This window comes from Dermacentor albipictus, chromosome 3 (genome assembly GCF_038994185.2).
Source record: "Dermacentor albipictus isolate Rhodes 1998 colony chromosome 3, USDA_Dalb.pri_finalv2, whole genome shotgun sequence".
NCBI classification, from domain to species: domain Eukaryota; kingdom Metazoa; phylum Arthropoda; class Arachnida; order Ixodida; family Ixodidae; genus Dermacentor; species Dermacentor albipictus.
Genome location: NC_091823.1, coordinates 16387593 through 16412500, shown reverse-complemented (window position 1 = coordinate 16412500; position 24908 = coordinate 16387593). Strand labels below are relative to the sequence as shown.

At 44.4% G+C, this 24908-nt stretch overlaps 4 protein-coding genes across 9 annotated transcripts in view; 1 reads left to right on the top strand and 3 right to left on the bottom strand.

Moving 5' to 3' along the window:
- LOC135917507 (alpha-galactosidase A-like) overlaps positions 1–8588 on the bottom strand; it is a 20229-nt gene extending 11641 nt beyond the window's left edge. The window contains exons 1-2 of the mRNA XM_070535154.1: positions 8517–8588; positions 2363–2471 (exon numbers count right to left, since the gene is read on the bottom strand). Coding sequence (XP_070391255.1) covers positions 2363–2433 — 71 coding nt within the window. The 5' untranslated portion in view covers positions 2434–2471; positions 8517–8588. The remainder of the gene's footprint in view (positions 1–2362; positions 2472–8516) is intronic.
- LOC135917503 (uncharacterized) overlaps positions 1–24908 on the top strand; it is a 321200-nt gene that overhangs the window by 152579 nt on the left and 143713 nt on the right. The window contains exons 1-2 of one of the 4 annotated variants that reach the window (XM_070535153.1): positions 7885–8073; positions 8227–8440. The exons of 1 other annotated variant lie outside the window; for it this stretch is intronic. In XM_070535153.1, the coding sequence (XP_070391254.1) occupies positions 7900–8073; positions 8227–8440 (388 nt within the window). In that variant the 5' untranslated portion in view covers positions 7885–7899. Of the gene's footprint in view, positions 1–7884; positions 8074–8214; positions 8441–24908 lie in introns of those variants that run through there. 2 more of the 4 variants (XM_070535152.1, XM_065451079.2) reach the window with 2 other exon arrangements.
- Positions 10646–16290, bottom strand: LOC135917509 (alpha-galactosidase A-like). 2 transcript variants are annotated; one of them, XM_065451086.2, is made up of 7 exons: positions 16196–16290; positions 15216–15387; positions 14957–15131; positions 14254–14348; positions 13448–13609; positions 11723–11920; positions 10646–11272 (listed from the first exon to the last, which is right to left on the bottom strand). In XM_065451086.2, the coding sequence occupies exons 1-7, from the start codon at positions 16264–16266 to the stop codon at positions 10991–10993; spliced, it is 1155 nt and encodes a 384-aa protein (XP_065307158.2). In that variant the 5' UTR covers positions 16267–16290; the 3' UTR covers positions 10646–10990. The 2 variants fall into 2 exon arrangements, with proteins under 2 accessions (XP_065307158.2, XP_070392669.1); XM_070536568.1 differs by lacking the exon at positions 16196–16290 and adding an exon at positions 15811–15913.
- Positions 19571–24908, bottom strand: part of LOC135917506 (alpha-N-acetylgalactosaminidase-like) — a 35774-nt gene continuing 30436 nt past the window's right edge. For both annotated transcript variants that reach the window (XM_065451084.2, XM_065451083.2), the window contains exons 8-9: positions 24498–24682; positions 19571–20660 (exon numbers count right to left, since the gene is read on the bottom strand). In XM_065451084.2, the coding sequence (XP_065307156.2) occupies positions 20375–20660; positions 24498–24682 (471 nt within the window). In that variant the 3' untranslated portion in view covers positions 19571–20374. The remainder of the gene's footprint in view (positions 20661–24497; positions 24683–24908) is intronic.

Sequence of the window (24908 nt, the reverse complement as noted above, 5' to 3'; positions counted from 1 at the left end):
TTGAATCAATCGCAGTAGAACACGTTGTGGGGCTAGTTGGTTCATAGATTTCAAAAGATGAAGCGCCAATAGACACAGCACACTAAGAAAGAACAAAGACAGGACAAGGCGCTTCCTGTCTTTGTTCTTTCTAAGTGTGCTGTCTCTGTTGGTGCTTCATCTTTTGAAAAATACTTGAACCAAGAAAAAAAGAAGGGTGAGTCCAAGAATATTAACTGAAAAAGCGTGAAGAAAAAAAGGCAAGAAAGGCGGTGTGCATGAGGTTAGGGTACAATGTGACCATCTGTTCATCTTGAGTGGACGTGAACAAACGGATACAGCTAATGACTCTTCACGTTGAAAAAAAAAATGGCAGAACGAAATGCGGCACGGCAGCTAACGACAGTAATGTACTTCAGGGAACTAGCCTCAGGGGTGCGAATCGCATCATTTATCGTGGCCGGTAAGGGAAAGAGACCAAGGAAAGGAGAAAGGCGTGGAGGGTGACCAGAACCAAAAACTCCATTTGCTAACCTACACTGGTGAGCTTTGGATGGGGAGGTTGGATACAAAGAAAATATAGAGACTCAGAGCGCAGGCACATGATAACCGCCAGTCCCGGCCACCGCATACGATCACAGTGAATCCCAAATTTGCAGAGAGAGATAGAGAGACGATGAGCTTTGGACCAACATAAATAGCATCCTCTTTCGGAAAGAATCTTATAAGTGAAACTAAGTGTGTTGTACTACTAGTACATGACCGGGGTTGTTGGAGGAATATGGGAGAGGCCTTTGCCCTGCAGTGGGCGTAACCAGGCTGATGATGATGATGATGATGATGATGATGATGATGATGATGATGATGATGATGATGATGATGATGATGATGATGATGATGATGATGATGATGATGATGATGATGATGATGAAGTGTGTTGCTCTTGCACGTAAATGCCATTGCTACTTTTCGCGGTTTATGAGGCATTAGCATTCTTGGAGTACGTCACGAACTTTTCGACGGTTATCTACTTTGTATCTAACAGTTTTCCAGCCTACCTGTGTCACTGCTTAGTCCATGCTAGAATGGCTATAGCGCATCGAACTGCTGTGCTTAGCGAACAGGCATTCTGCCGGGACGTGAAGTGCTGACTAGATGGAAAGCGCCAGTTGTCTCAGCGTCACGCAAACAGAGATAAAGGTTAGCGTCCTCGCGACTCGACCGACGAACAAAAGGATTCAGAGCTGAGGCCTAGCGGCGGAAGTGTCCGACTTCACCGCGCACCGATGGTATAAAGTCGTCGACCCGCATTTCGTAGGAAACACGACTGCTTTAAAATTTCAGCGTCAGTACTGTCTGTTCCAGTTGATTATTCGCATTAAGCATGCTTGTAACTCAGGAAATAGATATACAAAAGATTTAACATAAGCGGCTCAATACAGACCTCGCGGAATACAGAGGAATGAGGCGCAGGAAAGTGCGCCTCATTCTGCCCCACCAGTGTCTAACTGTCATGAAAGTGAGCTCACAAGTATCTAAGCTTCCAGCGGGACTGCCCTTATGAAAAGGCTTTGGTGCAAAATTATTCGCTTTTTTATTATTACTTTACATTCTCGAATCGCAGCAATGAACAACTGACGTCAAGCACAATTTTGCTGAATGGATAGACTGCACGATATATCAGTTGTTTGTTTGTTTGCGTTCTCACTTACATATTTATTTATTTATTCATTCATTCATTCATTCATTCATTCATTCATTCATTCATTCATTCATTCATTCATTCATTCATTCATTCATTTATTTCTTTATATATAACTCTTAATTGTCTAGTTGTTATACACATTTCACGAACACTGGAGTCTGACTACAATATTGCTGACCGTGACAATATGTGTAAATGAGGATGACACTGAAGGGAAAAGACCAGTCACAAAAGACAAAGGACAAGAAGAGATGTTCACGCAACAACGACTGGTGGTGTGAACATCTTTTCTTGTCCTTTGTCTTTTGTGACTGGTTTTTACCTTTAACTATGTACCTACTGGCCCGGATGTCAACCCTTCTGCAAGGACGACACATGCTTCTGCCCTACCATCTCAGTTGGTGACAACTTAATGAACCAAATAATTCTGTAAAGTGAAGAAAAATATTAAGGGAAAATAATGGGACAGGGCTGAAGTAACCCTATAGTTCCTGGGAGCTCGAACATTCGTTGCTCCGCATGCCACGTGACCTTACTTTCAGTGAGCAACGAGGACTTCACACGACCGGCGGGTGTGCCTAACCATAACCCAGTCAAAAAAGCGAACCTCATTACCCCCAGAGAGCATAGGTAATAGGATGCGAGAAAACCCGGAGACAGTCTGGGTGAACATCTTACCTTATGCATTCGTCGTAGTGCCATACTGGATCGGTGTTGCAGCCGAATCTCTGCCATGTTCGCCATCCCATGGGCGGAAAGAGAGCGAGCCCGTTGTCAAGGCAGTTCCCTGACGCGAGAAGCGTGCTTGACATGAACAAAGTTATCAGCTTGAAATCCATAATACATAATGACGTGCTTCTGACTACGAGTTAAAACGCTGCGACGCGCAATGCGAAGCAGGCGACAAATCGGTTGCAACGAGATCCAGAAGGCCTTAGTATGCGGACGGCGAATTGAGATTTCGCTGCTTCGCAGCGGCATGCAGTTCGTTAAGCAGTGCGTCATTATTGTTCCCGGTGAAATACCAAGTGCGAGCTTCGATAGTTACAAGATTGTTCTATCGATTGTTGGAATTCGCCGCTGAGTGTTTGATGAAACAGAAAACAAAAAAGAGCTTAGGTGCGGCGTGTATTGTCTCGTGTGTCATCATATTGATACGTTTTCTATCGGGAGCATGTGCTTGATAAAACGTACCATCCATTCTTTGCTGATCGCTATCTCTGGATGGCAAGCCGATTAAAAGGAAATGGCAGAGTGAATGCTGATAATTCCAACGAGGAACGAAAGTGAGTGCGGGCATGAAGCTGTACGTTAACAATGGCGAACCATCTAAAGGCCTACTGTCAATAAGGTTTAAAGGAGCCGCCCAGAATGAAGCGGCAAGAAAATATTCCACACAAGCGCTGGCCTTCTTCCCATTTCATTTCTTTCTTCATTCTCGTTATTGTAGCGCGAGCAGAACTACAAGACGTAAATTTGCGTAATGCCCATCCTAGCTAGTAAAGATGAGTACCTAATACTTGCGTGAAGAGTGGCATAAAGTTCAGTGAAGATTTTTCACTAAATGCGAGATAAATGCGTTCGCATTATGTCAGACCTGCTTGCAGTCCATATATATATATATATATATATATATATATATATATATATATATATATATATATATATATATATATATATATATATATATATATATATATATATATATATATATATATATAAACTAGAAGAAAGGGGGTTAACCGAGGGACCCGATAATATATATATATATATACATATATAATCATAAGAAGCCAACAAACACTGACACCAAGGACAACATAGGGGAAATTACTTGTGCTTAATAAATGAAATAAAGAAACAATAAATTAAAGGAAATTAATGTGGATGAAAAAACAACTTGCCGCATGTGGGAACCGAATCCACATGTGGGTTGTAACCCCATTTCTTCTCGTTTATATATATATATATATATATATATATATATATATATATATATATATATATATATATATATATATATATATATATATATATATATATATATATATATATATATATATGTGATAAAGAGAGATGAAAGCCGTGTTTAGAGGAGAGAGACGGAGGTAAGATGTGTTTACTTAATGTTCTCGGCTGGTGGACGAGCCTTCGTCACAGTACAGTCTGTACAGTCAGTGTAGTCTGACAAAGGCTGTTCCACCAGCCGAAAACGTTAAGTAAGCACGTCTTTCTTAAAAGGTTCGTCGTCTCTCTCCTGCATCTTACGTGAGGTCCTGCGTGCTAGACTTCGAAGGGTATATATATATATATATATATATATATATATATATATATGTATATATATATATATATATATATATATATATATATACATATATATATATATATATATATACATATATATATATATATATATATATATATATATATATATATATATATATATATATATATATATATATATATATATATTGTGTATATATATATATATATATATATATATATATATATATATATATATATATATTGTGGGAACGCAGGCTGCATGGCTGCGCCGCTGTGCCGCCCTCATCACCGTCTGGGCCTGGCTCATGCGACCGTGTAACTCGCAGCCAGCCTGGGGCAGGAGAGCGAGGAGCGGCAAGCAGGAGGTGCTTCAGCTGGCCGGGGGCTTCGGGCACTAAAGGTTGTATCTTGGTTGCCTCTGCACCCTGTGTCATTTCTGAGAGCCTCATATGGCCGCTGGCTCCGAAGCCACGGTCCTGAGCTCACATTTGGCCCCTAACGTGGGACCAGCTGGTGGTTCTCAGAAATAGAATCAGGGCTTATCGTTTGTTAGCTGGGTTTATTTGGCATTTTGACAGTAGCGCGTGTGGTGTCTTCGGTGGTTGGGTTACCGCTCCTTGTGCGGCGCTGTTTGCGTGCACATGCCCTTTGCGTCTTGTTCGCCTTGTTTGCTTTGTATGTTTTTTCATGGAGACACGCTCTTCGGCACTCAAGGCAGTCTTCCAAGACTGCCTTCCGTGCCAAGAGCAACCTGGGGGAGCAACCTGGAGCTGCTGATTGGATGCAGCTGTACGAGAGAGGAGGAAACGAACGGCCCTAGCCAATCAGCAGCGGCCGAAATGGACAGTCCACTAGGTGGACTCTTACAGAATAACCCCCCTGGAGTCTCCACTGTGGCGGGAGCTGGTGAAGCTGTTAAGCGACAAGACGTGATTGCCTCGTCGCCTTTGAGCCAGATCGCCGCGCTGTGCCACCCTTCAACGGCTGGGCTCGCGGAAATGGTCGACGCCACGCGCTCGGCTCACGAGCGCGTGAAGTCCGTGGCTCTGACGAAGCTGACGTTGGACATCTTAAAGTTTCGTGACCACGACGGCGGGAAGTCCGTCACTGATTTTCTGGATCATTTGGCCCTTTACAGGACGATTTCGAGTGTCTCAGAGCTTGACTTGCTCGAATGAGTCCGGCCCGTTGCCCTTCGAGGTACCGCGGAGCAGTGCCTGCGCCTGCAGCCTCCGTTCTTGTCCTGGGACCAATTCGACCCGGTGTTCCGAGCGGAATTCCTCTTGGCAGGCTACGACTACTGCATCCAACGCGAGCTGGACGCCCAAACAGAACACCCAGATAAGGGTCTGCAAAAATATGTTCGGGCCATGCAGGAACTCATTCGATCTGCCGATCCCAGCACGCTCTTTTTGGAGCAACACTACGCTCCGCCACCACCTGCGACAATACCCTCGAGCCTGCCTGTGCCTGGAGGGAGACAAACACTGGGGCGGTAACCTGGAACAAAGCAGTGGTTCGTCCATTTCGTGGAATAGTTTCGCCTCGGTCACTTAACGACCCCATTCCACCAACTATACAGTACACGGGTCATGCATCAATTTAACTTTGGCCAAAACCATTTCTCAAATAGTAACGGAAAACATATGTGTCAGCGACCACAAAGCAGTTATAGCAGCAATTTCTAAGTAATAAATAAAATTAAGCTTTTGTAAACTGCATCGAAACGTGTGTTTGTGTCATATATCGCTTTCAAGAGCATTGTGCGTTATGTGCGCACATCATGGGATCAGTGTTTGACAAGTTGCCCCACATTAGGCGCAACATATCTACAGCTTCGCTGACCAACCAACTTCACAGGAGTGGATTGGCAGTGATCTTTTTAAAAGAAAGGTGCGTGATATCGGTTAAATAGCATTCAATGCTAATTGCATAAAAATCATAATGCTGCAGTTCACACAATATTTTTTATGCGAAGCATATTACGAGAGCTCAACCCAGCTCCTCAGGCGCGGCGGTGTCGCCATGAAATCACGTGACACCGTGACGTCACGACAGAGGAGAAGTGGCTTTGGCTCAACTCTTGCAAGACGGGCTGGGTGGGAATCGAACCAGGGTCTCCGGAGTGTGGGACGGAGACGCTACCACTGAGCCACGAGTACGATGATTCAAAGCGGTACAAAAGCGCCTCTAGTGAATGCGGTGTTGCCTTAGAAACGAGCTGTTTCTAAGGCGTGCGTCTCTTGCTCAGGCGCACATTTCGTTGCCGCGCCGAATGCTGCTTTGCTCGACGCTCACCGCGTCCAATGCGGGGCGCGTAGTCGCTGCCCTATAGCCCATTGTCTTACACCCCTTGGCGGGTTGACGGGAACGCTGTCGCGTTCCACTCTTGAAGGCGAAGAAGTAATGCATGAGTTGTTTCTTCGTCTAGCCGAACCAAATATAGCCAAGCAACAGCAGTTCACCAGGCTAAACAGTGGTTCAACAACTAAAATAAAGGCTAGTATGCTTCGCATCCTGGGCTTAACCTTACCTAAGCCACAGCCATTTTTTTATATATATATTGAATTGAGTCTTGTTTTTGTGTGTCACCCTGGCTACCGCTCATGTAACCGAAATTTTTGCGACGTCGACACCCACTCTGAGTAACCTACCCTATTTAATGTGAACGCCAGCTGAAATATTATGTGTACATAAGTCAGAACTTCTGCGCCACGGTATATATTTAGAGCAGAATAGGCAAACATTTCGTTGAATTCACATCTCTTTACATGTGCCATCTTTATTGCACACAGCAGTAAACCAATCGACATTTTCATTATTTGGCATGACTTAATTTGCGCACGAAGTTATGGTGAAGCTACATCATGCGGCATAGTCTTGTGTGCCGTCAACGTTAAAAGGCTGTGATGCAAGCGCAATGAGGCATTACCTATATTTCGGGGGACTTTCGTGAGTTGTTGCAGATGTACGTTCTTGCCAGGTTAATTGCTTAAACCGACACCGATGAGAAAACCTATTATGAAATTACTCTACTATGAATTAGTTACTATTATGAAACCTCTACTATGAAATTAGCCTTCAGCAATACCAAAAATGAGCGGTTTAACCACAAGGCGAGGCCCTGAAACCGGTAACAAGGTCTAGCGTTGGGCTGAGGGCATCTCGGAAAGCTGGCGTGTTGAGAGGCACCGCCATGGGCCTTGCAGGCGTCGCGCCTTGACGGTGCATAAGAGATCTTGTGCCCATTTCGTCAGCGCCAGAAGAAAGGGCTCCGTATAGACTGGCCTTGACGTTTACTGTCTGCTCCGCTCATACCGTTGTATGCACTACGGTGTGATCAGCGCACAGCAGCTCGGCCGGAACTCAAATGTCGTGCGCGAACAAAGCTCGTGCCTGCAACGGAAGCCAGAGCGATGATTTGGCTCCGTCAGAGCCGAATGAGCGCAGCGTGACGGTGTGCCCTTGGCTTCCTCGCTTTTGCAGCCAAGCGCACTGACGCATCTGTGAAGACCTTTCGACAAACTACGCGCGGGCCACGAATGCGCGTCGGTATACCCTGACAGCACGACAGCGTCAACGGCAGCGGCGCAAACGTGACTCGAGTGCCTGTACTGCTAACGTAATGAAAAATCTACGACAACGCCGTTAGCGCTAGTAGTAACGTTAGTAAACATACTGTTTCAATGTCTTATAAAGCGAGGTATCCAAATTTGCCTGCCATATATTCCTGCGCTTAAATGAAAACAAAATTATCAATTATCAAGAACCAACCGCGGTTGCCCAAGAATGCGCTTGACATGCTTTTGGAAGTGGTTATTTGTGGCACTATATATGTTTCACTATTTTTCGTGAGTGTGTGCTTCGTAATCAGATAGTGCTATTGGCGCGGAATACCCCAGAATTTATTTCCTTAGATTTGCCTTATGGGCGGCGCTTACCTTACTACCGTGCTTTATCCGTACGCGGGAGCCAACCGGTACGTCGAGCGCCACTTTTTCAAGGGAGAATTGGAAACACTGTACAGCGTTTGCGGCCACCGATGCGACCAGACTTGCAGCGCCTCCGCGACAGCGTCTCGAAACGCTGGCTGTCACGAGGTAAGAATGCGAGAAACGCTACCCCACCGTGTCACCGCGCGGTGCCGCCGCGTGGTAGCACAGGTGGCATCGCCGTGTGGCGTGTACCGCTAGTTAGACTGTACTATGTTCAGGATCGGCGTGCGACTGAGCATTTGGCAGTTTCTCCCACAGGAGGAAGCATTGACAGTGATAACAAGCTTTAGCGTTGCGATTGAACTCCTCGGACGGTGTTCTAACACGCGTGTGCGACGTGTTGGCGCTACGGAGCACTTAAGGCAGCCCCTGCTGGACAGAACAAACAGCTACCAGGCGTCTCACAAGGCTGGCGAGATGAAGAGCGCCGCCAGTGGTATTGCAGGCATCGCGCCACCATGGTCGATACGAGGTGAGACCGACGGGAAACCGTCGGCTGTGTAGTCAACGCGCAGTGCAATGTTACATGACGTTAGGTTGACGCTTACCACCCGTTCCGCTCAGACCAGCGCACGCACCGAGCAGGAGGTGTGCTCGCAGCGTGTGCGCGCGCAACGCTCGTGCCCCTGACTGCGCCACCGACGCGATTCACTCAAACGCACCCCGCGTCTCTGAGACCGGCCGCGCGCGAGCCGCGCATGCGCCGTCAAATCCGACTTGCCAACGGCGCGAACGCGCCTCGCATTAACTGCTACCGCAATAATATAATAGCACTAATAAACTTGACCAGGGAGCCAGAAGCTCGGCAAATGCACCAATAGTCTTATCCTCCGAACTTCACGCAGCGGTCTCTTCTCTGCATATAGTAAGAGTATACGGTAACATGTGATTATTATCTGCAACTGCTTGAGCATGCGTGTTAGATAACGATTCGTGGAAAATAATTTCTAAAGTTCTTCAAAACTTCAAAAGAAGCTCGTTGGCGTGTAGCACATGAAGTACATCGATGAAACGCAGTTTACTCATTCTTGGTTGCATTTCAGATTTACTGAAACATTGTGTTCAGATATACGAGTTGTGTGCATACTTTTCACAAGCCCCTCAAAGCCGCCAGCAGTGGTTTTCTTTCTCTTTCGTCTTCATCTGCGTGTCTGCATTGGTCTACATACTTGCGAATGTGGAATGCACGCGTGAGCGCGCGAGGTGCGTCCGATGCAATACCCATTTCACGTCTTTTCTGAAGTACGCGGGTGCTGTGCATCCCGCTGATGACAGCTGTCAGCCCTCTTGGCATTTTTTTTGGTCCAAGCTGCTGCGTACTATTACATTATATTATGACAATGAGAATTATGCGCCTATATGCACAATTATGAGGCACACTGACCACTGCACAATGGAAAAAAGCATATCATATGCTCCCTTCTTATGGATATCGGATAATGGATATGGATAACGGTATCATGGGAATGACAATGCTGATGTATAGACCTATCTTCCTAGGTTCAGCCTCACATGCGCACCTGTCGTGCATTTTTGGTTTCAAGACAACCTTCAAGTAAATACCGCGGCGCATTTCATTTTGTGTTTTACCACCGGATTTTGAGGGCGAGATGTGTCTTCTCAGCACAGCTTTAATTGTATAACTCTTGTCTTCACCTTTCTGTCCATTCATCTCGTAGGTTAAGCCGGTTAGTCTCAGTAAAATAAATTCTGGGGTGTGAGGAGGGTGGGAGAAGCACGAAAACAAAATCTAAGTGCGTCAAGCTGCCTTTGGGTGGTGCGCTAAGCACAGCTCTACTACGGGCATGCTTTGCCGCAGCGGTGACGCAGTTAAACTCGCCGTGAAATCAATGTATTCGCCCGTCATGGCTGTGGTGGTCTCGGATGTATCTCTATGCCAAGCTCAAGTACAGCTGCTTCAATTGCGCTGTGCAGGCTCACTGCCGAACTCACTTTAACACAATAGAGCTCAAATAACTTAGAGAATTCCCGTTTAGATTCCATCAACTACCCACCCCAGATTCCGTATTTCTCCAGGACTGCTGCAACAGCAATTACTGCTGCTGTGCTGTTTTTGGCTTGGCGTGAGGTTCCCAAACGCCTATTCGCTTCGCAATAGAATAGCTCAGAGTCGTGTTGTATATGTCTGCGATGAAACCATCGAATGTCTCATCTAGTACTGTCCTACGTGAACTGTTCCTTGTTTGCGGAGACGGGTGCTTCCATGACCCTTACTACATATGCTATACTGACAGTGTCAATCTATAACATATAATCGCCTGCACTGGTAAAGCCTAAAATAAGCAAGCCCAGGAATAAATCCGAAGTGCAGTGCTCTAGGTTTGTTGCTTTTTATCCCTCTACGTACTTTTATTGACAACATATCGTGACATTTCTTTCAAAAAGCAAGTGTACATTCTTCTGTGATAATGTACAACTCTTTTTTTTTCGCATTATAGTAAAAGCAGTGCAGTTATACCTTCATCATATGTTTGTCGCCGTTTTCTGTCATGTAGTTATAAATTTATTTGCCGATATATATTTGAGGCGATCGCTATATATGATAACGTAAAATGTTTAAAAGCGTCGAGACAAGCACCTTTCTGTTCATATCACTATTAAAGAGGAAAATAATGATGGTTCTTTATTTCATTTTTATTTTTTTACTTGATAGAGTGACACAATGGAAGGCAACAGATATTGCTACGGCGCCCTGTCAGCTCATGTCATGGGAGTAATACAGCGTCCAGTGGCGTGACAAAATGATACAGCTAGGATCTGAAAAATAACACAGAGGCGAACTGGGACGATCATGCTGTGCCAATACCGTAATGCGTGGTGCTATTATTTATTTATTTAGAAAGACCTCACAGGCCTATGAAGAGGCATAGTGTGAGGACATAGCGCACAATGACCTAAGGAATTCACCTAAATTATAAACATTTGATGCGAAGGTGCTTCCAGTGTTTTTCTAAGACACCTAAATCAACTATAATGTTTTTTCAGATGTCCCATGAGCTTTTCAAACTTGGATCGCAGTGGCCTTGATGAACAAAAGATCCGATGGTGGCAGGGTTACTGTGAGGCTCTGGCCTGGGTAGAAGACTCCGATAAATGTGTTGCCACGAACCAAGTCGGTGACCTGATAACCGTCTGGGCTATCCAGGTCTAGGTCAGAGATTCCAAGAACTATTCTCGAGGGTCCACCAAGGACGTTGGCGTTGTGTACAAGAACAGCCAGGGACATGCGACCATCAGGCAGTTTTGGAGTTACCCATCTGGCCCAGAGCTCCGTGTTATTTATCTGGGCAGTAGATAATAAGCATAATGACAAAATTGGAAGGCCAGACTAAGGCCCGAAGCGCAGGGTTGTGAATTACCAAGATAGGTTGTGAATTACTGCAAGATATTTGTTCTTGTATGACGCTACAGCAAGCTTGTTTCACTCCCGTCGGAGGGTTCTTCTTAATTTTTCTTTACCATAAATTTTATGTTTAGGCAACGTTAAAACTTGACACTTCTTCAAATTTTGTACGGTGAATATTAGAATCTTGTTACTAGATTGTCATGAAGTACTTTAACAATAGCCACAGCGATGTTCGATTCTAACAATTTTTATCGTGTTAATTATTGCCGATATGCTAATTTGGTAACAAAAATACAACAAAAAGCAGGCATTGTAACCATTCAAGTTATGTTTTTCACGAATTATTCTATCACTCAAAGATCTATGTTGCATAAGGCTCGCATTTACCTTTGACTGGCGCCTTCCCATTAGTCCCAGCGGATCTTGGTTGACAGCTATTATGTATTTGTTGAGGAGCAGTTCCTTGGATTCCCTATTAATGCTTCGAAGGTCGTTCGACATGATCATAGGCGCTGCCATTATGGCCCAGTAAGCCATCTGGATGCGCTCTTGCTCAATTGTCAAGCCGTAGTTTCCAGTAACAATCTGAAATATGCATTCTCAATTTAAACGGTATACGCGCAATGCACAGTGCAAACGTTTAAAAAAGTTATGGGGTTTCACGTGCCAAAACCATTCTCTGATTATGAGGCATGCCGTAGTGGAGGACTCCGGAAATTTGGATCACCTGGGGTTCTTTAACGTGCACCTAAATCTAAGTACACGGGTGTTTTCGCATTTCGCCCCCATCGAAATGCGGCCGCCGTGGCCGGGATTCAATCCCGTGACCGCGTATTCAGCAGCCCAACACTATAGCCACAGACCAACCACAGCGGGTAGTGCACGGAAAAGTACACGGGTGTTTTCGCATTTTTCTCCCACCCTTACTCACGTTATTAAGGTTCCTGCGGTCTACGGGGCTTCACGATAGACTTTAAGAACGCCGCCCCCTACCACTTTATAGTGTACGCGCTTTGTTAGTGCTCGTCTCTCTTTCTCTCTATCTCCCCCTTCCATTCTATTTCTCTTTTTATCCCCCTTAACCCTTCCCTTCGTGCAAGGTAGGGAACTACCTCTGGTTAACCTCCTTGCCTTTCTCTGTATTCTTTTCTCTCTCTTGCTCCCATCGAAATGCGGCCGCCGCCGTGGCCAGGATTCGATCCCGCCAACTCGTGCTTAGCAGTCCAACACCGTAGCCACCAAGCAACCGCGTCGGATCAGTGCAAATGTTTAAAGGCGCAAAGAAAATGCAGAAAAAGGCGGGCGCAAGATATGAAGGACATGAAAGAAATGAAAAGTCGAGCTGAATAGCACACTAAGCTTTCACTGTGAATTTAGTAGGAGCCCATTTTTCTCGCTATAAATGTATATGTGAAACGAAATAGATGCGGACGGCGACGCAAGTTTTACGAGGTTCCGGAAGCAGTTCTTTCAGATGTCACAGGCTGTGCCAAAGGTTGACGAGCTAGTTATTGGTGGATTATCGAAAAGTAATTAGAGTGCCTCAGAAAATTAAAAATAAACTGGTCTCGTGGGACAGTATAGGAAACAGGTGCCTAAGTCTGCTCGTGATGACATCGGCAGTCGAATAAAAGCACTTAAGATAAGCCCATTATACTGCTTATTTACCATATATAGTTGTTTTTCACAAACACTATATATAGTCCCCTCAGCGAGAACGGAACAACTGTAAAACAAAATTGTGTTAGGCCGCTTCCAGTACGGGACCCCAGACGCCCCCAAGCTGCCTTTGGCTGCAGCAAGTTTGTTGAAAATAAACCGTTTTCACTTGTTGACTTATCGGCTTAGTGACTTTGGTTGACGGGAGTATGCAACACTAAGCAATGAGAAAAAAGCAAAAGAAATAAGGGGGCATTCTTGTTATTCTAATTATTTCTTGTGTTGCTGAATCACCTTTCGCACTGAAGAGCTGGGAAAATTATTTCAAGAATTAATACGACATGTCTAGAAAGGCTTAGAGAGAGAATCATTAATGGGCGTTGGGGATGGAGGTTTTCATACATGTCATTAGTGTTTTTCTAATTAGTAAGAAAACTTTCTCGAATCACTTGCCGCGTCGGGATCAGTCCAAGCGCCAGGCCCCGATACTTCTGCCAATATTTCTTGGTTGGTGGCTTCATATTTGACAGTATTGTAGATGCTGTCCCAGGAATAGCCAATGTCGTCGTAGTTCCGCCACAAGTTGCACGTTTTCGATATGTTCTTGTAGTTGGGCTAAGGAGAGCGAAAGAAAGAAACAGCGCATGTTTCATACACGTATGACATATTTCGTGAAACTCAGTGTAAACGATGACGCTCGCATCGTTACACTCGCGCTGTCGTCGTGACCAGGTTCTATACTACAACATCGCGGAATATGACATCGCGTGATTCAATTAATAGATTCAATTAAAAAGAACTATACATTGAATCAGTGTATGTCAGCCGAACAGTGTCTTTATATATATCGCTGATGAGGTTTTTAAATGAGCAATTAACTATTCTTGCGAATATGTTTCGATATGTGCTGAACGTGCACATATATACAGTTCCTTTCGTTAGAGCTCCTTTCCAATTTACGAAATGCCACATGCTATTTCTTCTGCAACAGATATTATGCCAGATATATCCCGTTCACCGCTTAGTTGTTTCCGTAAAACTCAACAAAGAAACAACGCCAAAGTGTCATGTAGCGTCCCTACTACAGTTTTTTGTAGCGCTAGCGTTATCTCTATACCATTAGCGCTACCTATCCGGCCTAGCCAGCTTTGAGCGCACATGGCTGGAAAGGTAGCGCTATTTTTAAACTCTAATAATGATCTCTCGGTGAAAGAAGGCAGCCGTACTTTCAGCCTGCAATAAGGTGAATACATGCTCACCATAATTCCAGCTTTCTGCTGATACAGAGGCCACTCACAAGAATACATCATTCGTCTTCCAGTTGACCGGAGAGCCTCGCCCATTTCCACGTACACTGCAGCGATGGCATTTACAGCGTTCACATAAAACCATTTCTGGCCTCTAGCGTCAGGTCACTGAAGGCACGGCTCAGTTTTTCCTTTCACATTGGTGATTAGACTGCCGTTCCGAAACCTGAAGTGCCTGCAGAGTGCTTCAAAGGACTGAATAGATTGTCCAGCTGATGAAAAGACACAAGAAAACACCGAGGTTTATATGGGGGCGTTGTTCATTCCTTAGTCATATTAGAAAACGTGAGGGAGAATCTTTTTTTTTTTTTTGCAACATTTTGAACCGCTTATAGCGATCGCTACTAGCAAGAGGTATCGACGCTACCACTTCAAACTTGTCGCCGATATTCTAGCTCAATTTTACGCCTGATTAGCATTTTGTTGAAAGCTACATGAACAGCAGGTTTAGTATTGTGTCCACTTGTGAATGTTTCAGCACTTAGGGAAGGGACAAAAAAGGCAAAAATGACTTTCCAACTTTACTAAATATCAGTTGCTTATCAGGATCGCAAGTATACTTTCACAACAGCCTGCTGTTTCACAAAGCTCGAAGCTTTATAGTAGAACCCGGGTGCTGCAAATGAGCGCCTTTGAGCCGTCAGTAAAATCTTACAATCGTCCATTTGCTTTGGATCTGCAGAACAGCCGTCAACTTTGACGTAATCCACTCCCCAGTCAGCGAACGTCTGAGCGTCAGTTTTGTAGTAGCCGAAACTTCCGGGGTAGCCTCCGCATGTTTTCGTCCCAATGTCGGTGTAGATACCAAACTTGAGTCCCCTGCCGTGGACCTTGACCCAGAAGAAAAAGAACGATAGTAACTGCGATGCAGTCGAAACAAGCTATCACAACTGAATAAATTATTATCGTGGTACCTCTTCAGCGACTGCTTTCATGCCCCGCGGAAAACGCCGCGTGTCTCCAATCAGCTTCCCTTGGCTGCGGTAATAGAAGCTCCAGCAGTCATCGATAATTACGTACTCGTAGCCAGCAGCCTTGTAGCCATCGTACATCAGGCGTTCAGCCATTTCGGTGATAAGGCTGTGACTAGAGCAAGAAAAAGTAAATAAAGGAGTTATATAAAAGCACTCCTTACACAATTCAAAAGTAGACTGCAGCATGCGCAACCACAAAGCAGGAGAAGCTATCAGTGATGAGATGACGATTTACGAAGCTCACTGCTCAAGTAACTAGTATTTAGGGTTGAAACGATGATTGGTATGGAGGAAAATCATTTGTCAAGGCTTCCTTTATGTAAGGAAATAACATCTCTGTCGGGTTCGTTGTATTTTTTCGTTGCTATTATCGTCACAACATAGCGTTTTTCTTACTCTGCGAGATGTAACAGAGCATACTCATGCCTCTTTGTTGGTTCCTTCAATTAAGTACAATTTAGGTAGTGTGGTTGAGGCGGGCTACTCGTAGATAAAACTCAGGGTTACGCAGGGTTGCTCATATGTTTGTCCTTACCATTTCCGGATCGCCTAAAACCCTGTTGAACACAGGCGACAGGTCTTGACATGTTATCTAATTCTGATGCAGCAGTAAATTAATCTTGAAATGGGGGCGTAAGTACTGCACAAGAAAGGACCACGCGAAGAGGGAAACTTGAATAGATTGGCAGTGGGGGAACAAGACAAGCCAGAGCCTTGATCCAACGATCTAACAAAGGAAATTTGTTAGCCTGACGAAGACGAGACCCGGCAAATGCAAGTCTCATGACGCAGACATGTCGAAGCTTTGAGTCAGTGCTCAGGATTCTCTTGTTCACCCACAATTGATCAGCAAGTACTGTGCCGTCGCACGCGCTGTCATTGCGATATCAGCGGATTTCGCGGGCCGCATGCCAACTCACGTGAGGCAGTTTTCGTAGCGGCCGAGGGCGCACTGATTGCACATGAATCTCGTCCGTGTGATCCAACCCATGGGTGGAGTGCGAGCCAGGCCGTTTTCCAGGGACTCGGCTTCCGGCGCGAGCAGAAAAACAAGCGTCCATGAAAACCGTAGAACTTGCAAGAATGCCATTGCCGCGTTTCTATATGGAAAGCAGAACTCGGCGCTCTGTGAAACGTCGAAAGCAGGTCGCTCCTGCGTGTCGCTTGTTATCAAGGTACGGATAAGCTACAGTTGTCTTAAATGAACGATATTAGCTGTGCGATGTACAGACTGGGTTATCTCACCTGTTCTCGCAGATATAAAAGCGGCATGTTCATTATTGATTTCAATGGAATTCTAAGCGATGCGTTCTCTATAGTGCAACAGATTTACTTCACTGTTGTAGGCATTTACCCCCAGAAAAAGCAAAACGAGATGTATGTATGTATATATTTTTGTTTGCCACATACACACATTAATTATTGTGCATTTATTCTTGGCGCGACCACTGCACGCAAGCAACATAGACAGAATTTTTCTTCTGTAGAAGAAAGCCTTTCGGTACATCGCTGATGTACGAAGTTCTTGCTCACCAGAGCCGTTGTTCTTACTATGCAGTGTTACAAGTCTGAAGGATATATTTGATTGTTGGGTGTTTTATTTGTCTTCTGTATGTGATCGACAAAGAGGCGGCATTTTACGAGAATGTCTAATATACGTATTCACCGTGCCTATCTACGTACACGCAAAGTGTACACGCATTTGGGACATGTGGACTTTCTTTTGTGTTGTCTTTAAATAAAGGCGAAAAGTATGATGGTAATCTTACCGCGTACACAAGATTGCAAAATAATGAACTTGTTCGTATTTCCTCGCTAAAGTTCGCTTTTGTTTTCTTTCCTATTAAATTCACTTCTTCCTTTTCTACTGCTCAGTACCTTATTAGTCCTTTTGTGTGGTTATTAATTTGTCTACATTATCCCGAATTTGCTGTTGTCGAAGAGCTTAGTCGTATATTTTGTTATTAGCGTACCACTCGATATCTCTTTGTCTGTTATGACGTGGCTTCTAATGTAAATGACCGCGTTTTATGACATTTAAGCCTTCGTCACGGTATTTAACTGTGTTAGTGAGCTGTGAACACGTAAGCTGATGCAACCGTTGCCTCTCTTCGTGTACTCAGTCCTTTCAAATGGTCTATGACAACTTTTTGCTGCCCTCTACCCTCCCCCCCCCCTCCACCAACGTTTGCATTTGGAAAATAAAACTTGATTAGAAATGTCTTAACAGAGAAGCAGTTAAAATCTGCATTACATAGTTACCTACTTTACCTAAACCTACCTAGGTTACTTGTGCTGCATTTTCAAGGGTTCCAAGCGATACTAAACAGCTTTTATATAAAACATTTTTCCTCGCGTTATTCACTATGCTTCTCTGGTTTAGTAACTTACAAACAATGGGAAGTGAGCTCACTTGAACCTGGACGAAGAAAACCTATACGTTTCATCTGTCATATTCCTGCACCGACACAGGACCTATAGTCATTGAAGCTCCAAGCACCCCTGCTGCGTTATCCTATTGAATATCTAAATCTTCTGTAAGTGATCGTTACCTTCGTATCTGACTTTTGTGATTTTGATAATTAAAGTTGTACTCGTCCTTGTTACGCATTGAACAAAGTGCATTTTGTTGCGCTAAGCAGTCATGAGCTAGGTATCGGGTTATCCCAGCAACATGACGGCTACTTGTAAAGGTATGCTCGAAGCGTCAGAAACGAAACCAGTCTAAGAAAGAATTATAGTAGTTGACGTGAGTTTGAACCAACAACACCACGGCTCTGGGACAGGTGAGCTACCTTTACTTAACAACGCTTTTTTTTATCGCATTGAAATAATGCGATAAGTGTAAGGTGAATGTTATTTACATAATACTTCATGACAAAGAACGGGTTAGAAGATGGCAAGAGTTCTACGCGCGCTTAGGCAGCCTCTTTTCGGAATATAGTCCTTTTCGACCAAGGTGGCTCGGCGTATGTGTCCTTTATGTCGTAAAAATAATGCCCCACAAAAAAACATTCCACTGCAATTAATAAAATAGCGTTTTACAGCTTTGGGTTGGCTGCATAGCCGGCAGTTCACATTCCACGGCACAAATGCTCTTTTTCCCTGGAATCATGCTTTAACAGCGAAGGTTGAGGATAAGCACTGTCAGTTAAGACAGACTAAGCCCTTTATTTCGTGACGTATCCATGATACAACATTGCTCTGTGCTAATGTGCTTGTCTGAATCCTTATATGCGTTTTATTTGTACTTCAGCGATTCCCTGTATCTTCTGTTTCTTTGTTGTTTCTTTAAAGAAAGAGTAACTACAAGAAAGACAGACAGACAGACAACGAACTTTATTTGATCCTGAGGAGCTTCAGCGGAGGCCCCTATCGGGGACCCGCGGAAGCCGCTGGCCGCGTCCAAGTCGGGGCAGGAATACCGTGATGTTCCGCCCTTTCTCGGGCCCTGTGGATTGCCTCTAGTTGTGTCTGGAGCGATGGGCTCCGGAGTGCCTTTTCCCAGTCGGCTTCGCTGGAGAGAGGGCCGTTAGGTAACGCGGGGCATTGCCAGAGCATGTGTGCTAAGGAACAATAGATCTCATTACAGTCCGGACAGCTCGAATCGACGTCTATGTAGATACGGCTGAGAAAGCCCAGCGAAGGGAATGAGCCCGTCTGGAGCATTCTAAGTAAAACTGACTAGAATAGTTCGTTTTTTTTTTATTTCGACAGTGAACTGTATCGATAGTTGAAAATATCCTGATATGTTTCGATGTTCTTGATGCTAGGAAAATAGTTTTATTTTAGGTAGATGTATTTATGGTTCCTACCACTGCATGCCTTGCAAGGGAAGCACGAATCTTTGTCAGCTCAATTAATTTTCACAGTACGTTTCGACTTTGCTCCATTAAACATGGAAATATGTTCAATTCAAAGCTGAAGAAAACTCATTTTTCTGTTGCCAAGACATATATTACGAACATCTCCACCGAAGAGAGAAAAGTGATATTTTCGACCGATGGAAACAAGAAAAAAAGGCTTTGAGATTGAAATTTTATTACACGATGCTATCACAAACAGCCCACCAAATGTTTTACAGAAAGAGACTCTATGAATAAAAAAAATATTATGCACCACAGTAGGGTTTAACGATGTTCTGTAGACACTGCAGCGAATACTATAGTGGGAATCAAGCTTTTAAGAATAAGTGTGGCGGTAAAACTCCACTTCAGTGTACTTCCACTGCAATGAACTCCACTAAAAGTTTAATGTTCTTGTTTCAGTGAACAGACAAGAGATGACATAAGAAATCGAGTCAGCGCACTTTATTCAAGAATCGATCTAGTTGACATTCGAAAGTGGCGTCAAGGGAGCCTGCTGGTTTTCAAAATCAAAACAACAGCGTGAAAACAACTATAACGAAAACAGTGAAGAAATCAGTGAATACAGCGTGAGTCAAACAAGATCTCTTTAACAAGTTAAATTTCATTCCATAGCCTATGAGACCGAGGCAGTCAACCGTAACCCTACAAAGGACTCCTAGCTGTTTGCTGTATCTAACAGACCACAAAGAAATTTATATTAGCCCTAAACAACCTTTAAGGTCGATGTTCGCAAACGGCTCGTCTGCTAGTGAAGCTATCAAATGACGATAACGGCGAGTAGAGCAATGACGTAAAGTGTTCTACTGACACTCATATATTTTTTTTAATTCTCACATTTGTCAGTTCGTTCAAAATCTATTGCACCTGCAGCGGCCTATCACTAATTAGCCTGAATACTGCCTTGCTGTAAATAACGAGAAATTCATGTAACGCGAACAAGCAAACTTTCAACGCACTGCATACCTACATCACAACGGTTTATTCTACTGGCCTCACTAATATCTATCTGTCTACCCCAAGTCATGATCTAGGGCAAATAAAACGATTCCTTATCAGCAAACACTGTTCAACCCTCTATAGCCATCCGTGGAGAGCATACTGGTCCCACGTTTTCTCTCGCTGCTACAATGTCCAGGAAATACAAGCCCACGCCCACAAGCAACGACGCTATGTCGATGGTGGCAGACTTCAGACGCTTCCCGTAGATGCCATGCTCTAAACCTTAGAAAACTAGAGCGTCTGCTCCAAGCGTTCGGTGCCCACATTGAAACCAGACGGCACGCCGATGCCGTTTCCGATGTCCTGAGGGGGCAGGTTCTGTAGCGGCGGTGGCTGCATGGTGCCGGCCGTAACTCCGCCGCCTCCCACGGGTTGCCCTTGTTGCGGTAAGTTCAATGATGGTGTTGGATGGATGGAAGGCGCCGGCTGCACGGCCTCTGCCTTCACCATGACGACACCTCCCGACGGGTTGACTCGCACCTTCAAGAAATGGCCAGGGTGATACACGCCCATAAACCTGCATGCAATGGTCGTGCAATGTCGGTTGTGGCTGAATATAGGACAACGCGTTCATCTTAGGAGTTGCTCAAACTGTTTCTGTGCTTTTGGCGCTGCGAAGCGACTTGTTTGAGGTGGCGATCGATAGCTACACCAACCATCGCTGGGTTTCGTAACCGTGTTGAAAAAAGAAATTACAATTTTACCCCATGACGCCACGCAAGGTGGCGAAATACAAGTATAATGCGCAGTAAGCCTTAAACTGGGCCGTGCGGTGTTTGTTGCAGTGAACATTCACAGGTGCGAGCAAGCAATCTCTTTGCGAGAACTAGAAGCGTAAGGTCTATTCGTTTGTGGAAACTTCGCCTCATGGTGGTGAAGTGCAAAGGCTCGGCCTTTCTTCCTGCTCTTACCTATACTGCCATAGCGACTGGGCTCTACTAAAAAAAAACCCTCTAGCTTCTACCTGCTGGATTCGTTCATTTTTCCTCGAATTTATATTCGGCCTGCCCCATCAATTGTCATTAACACTGCTATTGAAGAAAACAAGATGACGTCGTGCGTCAGTGCCATCCGGTAACACAATATGAGCGCTAGAAGAATGCCAATGAAGAAGAAACACACTTGCTTAATCACTATTATTACACGTAGCAGAAAACTTGACGTAGGACCGCCTCTGCAACTGGGAAGACGTACTCCACAGTTGCGGAGGCGTGAACGCCTATTCTATCCAGTGCACACATGTTGAGAGGGCGTTAACCAGTCTTAGAAGCTGCTGGCGGGATCGCTCTCTCTAGGTTCAGCATTCTACAGGGCTGCAGCATTGGTATAGGGCAACGAGCAGTCATCATCATCATCCTATTTTATGTCCACTGCAGGACGAAGGCTTCTCCCTGTGATCTCCAAATACCCCTGTCCTGCGCTAACCGATTCCTAATTGCTGCTGCGAACTCCCCACCTAGTTTTCTGCCGACCTCCACTGCACTTCACATTTCTTTGCACCCATAACTCTAATGGTCGACTGATTATCTATCCTACGCATTACCTGGCCCACCCAGCTCCATTTGTTTTTCTCTTAATGTCAATTAGATATCGGTTATATCCCGTTTGCTGTCTGATCCACACCGCTCCCTTACTGTCTTTTAACATTACGCCTAACATTCTTCGTTCCATCGTTCTTTGGGCGGTCCTTTCCTTGTTCTCGAGCTTCTTTGTCAATCTCCAAGTCCCTGCCCCGTGTGTCAGCACCGGTAGAATGCATTGATTGTACACCTTTCTTTTCAATGATAGGGGTCAGGGGCCAGTCAGGATCTGGAGATGTTTGCCGTATGCACGCCAACTAATCTTTGTTGTTCTGTAAGTTTCCTTCTCATGATCAGGGTGTCCCTGTGAGTAATTGACCTAAGTAAGCCTACGCCTTCACAAACTCTAAGGGCTGATTGACGACACTGAACTCTTGTTCCCTTGCCAACCTATTGAGCATTACCTTTGTCTCCTGCATAATAATCTTCAACCCCACTCTTACACTTTCTCCGTTAAGGTCCTCAATCTTTTGTTCCAGTTTGGTCCCAGTATTGCTGAACAGAACAATGTCATCTTCAAACCGAATGCTGCTGAGATATTCGCCGTTGACCCTCACTCCTAAGCTTTCCCAGTTTAATAGCTTGAATACTTCTCTCAAGCATGCAATGAATAACATTAGAGATTGTCTCCTTGCCTGACCTCTTTCTTTATAGGTATCTTTCTACTTTTCTTGTGGAGAATCAAAGTAGCTGTGGAACCTTTGCAGATATTTTACAAGATATTCACGTATGCATCCTGTACTCCTTGATTATGTAATGCCTCTATGACTGCTGGTATTTCTACAGAATCAAATGCCTTTTCGTAATTTATAAAAGTCATATAGAGAAGTTTAATGTACTCTGCAGATTTTTCAGTTACCTGATTGATGACTGAGATGGGATCCATTGTGGAGTATCCCTTCCTGAAGCCTGCTTGTTCTCTTGGTTGACTGAAGTCAAGTGCTACCCTTATTCTATTCGAAATTATCTTGGTGAATATTTTATACTATACTGGAAGTAAGCTATTGGGTCTATTATTTTTCAATTCTTTAACGTCCCGCTTTTCGTGGATTAGTATAATGTTGGGATTCTTCCAGTTCTCTGGGAACCCTTGAAGTCATGAGGCATTTGGTATAATGGGTTGCAAGCTTTTCAGGCGTGGTATTTCCTCCATCTTTGATTAGATCGACGGCTATTTCATCTTCTCCTGCCGTTTTTCCCCGGTTTATGTCTTGCAAAGCCCTTCAAAGTTCATCGCTAGATAAAGAAGGGACCTCTGTATCCTGTTCATTACTACCTCGAATGGTGGCAGCGTGACCGCTCTGGGTAATGTGCAGGCCAGTACAGAACTCTTCTGCTGCTTTTACTATATCAACTGAAATTGTCGATGATATTACCCTGCTTATCTTTAAATGCATACATCTTGGCTTGTCGGATGGAAAGTTTCCTTCTCACTGTTTTCATACTGCGTCCATTTTTTACTACTTCCTCAGTCTTTCTCACGTTATAATTTTGAATATCCCTTACTTTCTCCTTGCTGATCAGTTTTGACAGTTCCGCGAATTCTATCTGATCTCTTCAGTTGGACGTTTTCATTATTTGTCATTTCTTTATGAGGTCGTTCGTTACTTGGGAGTGCTTGCTTACTGGTTGCCTTGGTGCCTTACCTCTTCAATTGCGGATTCTGAAGGCAGTCTAGTTAAGGTTTCGTAAATTACCTCTAAGCAGTACATACAAAGAACATTGACGTCAAACAAAGCATTATTTTCTTAATCACGCGATTCTTGGCCAATCTCCAATAGTGGGTACGAGCCACTTTTGGAGGCAAACGAACAAACAAACAAGCAGAAAAACAACACTCTTCTTTTCACTAAACGTCAGAAAGGAGGCGCTAAACACTTAACCAAAAGTGTATGCCAATCCCGCTGACATTAGTTATGACCATCTGGTGCTCACAATATTGTGAATAATTTCTGTACATACACCAGTTTATCCACTGTAATAAATGTCATGACAGAAAAGAAAGGCAAGAGGGGCTGAAAGTCGTTCTGAAAAGTTTGTTCAAGCGCAATCCTCATTTCGTGCGCTGTTTGGTGCCTACTTGCTGCGATGGCGGAACTCTTGATATATTTCTACTCATTGGGATGCACAGCCTGTGAAAGACACACATGTTGGTTGAAAATAACGAGCCTATAATTTCAGTAGCACTTCATTTCATTCAAATTTTCGTCCTACTGAAAGATTTATGCGAACAAATTTGGCTTTGATCCAGATTGGTATTCTGTATTGGTAAGGTGCTTACCATTAGAGTGCTTAAGATCTTTACCGCCATTTCAGTGCATCTTGTAGAGTTCTACTGTGATCTGAACAGCAGGTTTAAATGATGCGTAGGAGCGTTTCACTTGTGTACGTGTCTGCGTCACCATGCAAGTGAAAGAGACCCTATGGTCCGTTTATCTGTGTATTTTTCCCGCAAGAGTCATTTACGCCTGAAATAAATAGCATGAAAATAAAAATAAAAGGAGAGTGGCTAAGAGGTAGAGTCCTGGACTCAAAACTTGTTAATGGTAAGTACGAACCGTAGGGGGAAATTTTTCTTAGTAATTTCTGGGCATATATTTTCTTATTACAGCGACATATTGTGGCAGATATCATAACGACTATAGGGTTAGACCTTAAGAGCACACACACACACGCACGCGCACGCACACGCACACACACACACACACACACACACACGCACACACGCACACACAATGCCAAAGAGGGAGAAACTGCTCCCACATAAAGGTCACCTGTTTTTGAAGAGGTCGGTCACATGGTACCCAAGCGGGTGGTCAAGTCCCAAAGTCTTGAGCTGCGTGACGTGCTTTCGAGTGTTTCCCCCTTTGTTTCTGTTGAAGAAGACCAGCGCGTACGAGTAGGCAAACTCGCCCACCACGGGGGTGACCGGACGGATCCACGTCTCCACTCCGTCTTTCTGTTTGGAAGAAAAGTGGATATCAAATGAAAACTGAAAACGAAAAGGGTGCTCAACTTCCGAGCCGCAGCTCCGAAATGCCAGGTACCTCCAATTGAGGATGTGGTTAATCCTGTGTGGGGACGCCTGGTTAATCGATGAGCTTGCCAAGAAGTGAGCTGGCCAATGAAGCCAAGGAAAGTATAGAGGAAATTGTTTGTAGATCTTGATTGAATCGTTCGGTAAA

Excerpts from the sequence above, each read along its gene's own strand:
- LOC135917509 (XM_065451086.2), bottom strand. The coding sequence starts at position 16,266 with ATGGGTTGGATCACACGGACGAGATTCATGTGCAATCAGTGCGCCCTC. Across the intron at positions 14,349-14,956 it reads TCCAAAGCAAATGGACGATT|TGTACGTGGAAATGGGCGAG; the intron begins GTAAGATTTTAC and ends CCATCGCTGCAG. Across the intron at positions 13,610-14,253 it reads AGCAGAAAGCTGGAATTATG|CCCAACTACAAGAACATATC; the intron begins GTGAGCATGTAT and ends CGCTCTCCTTAG.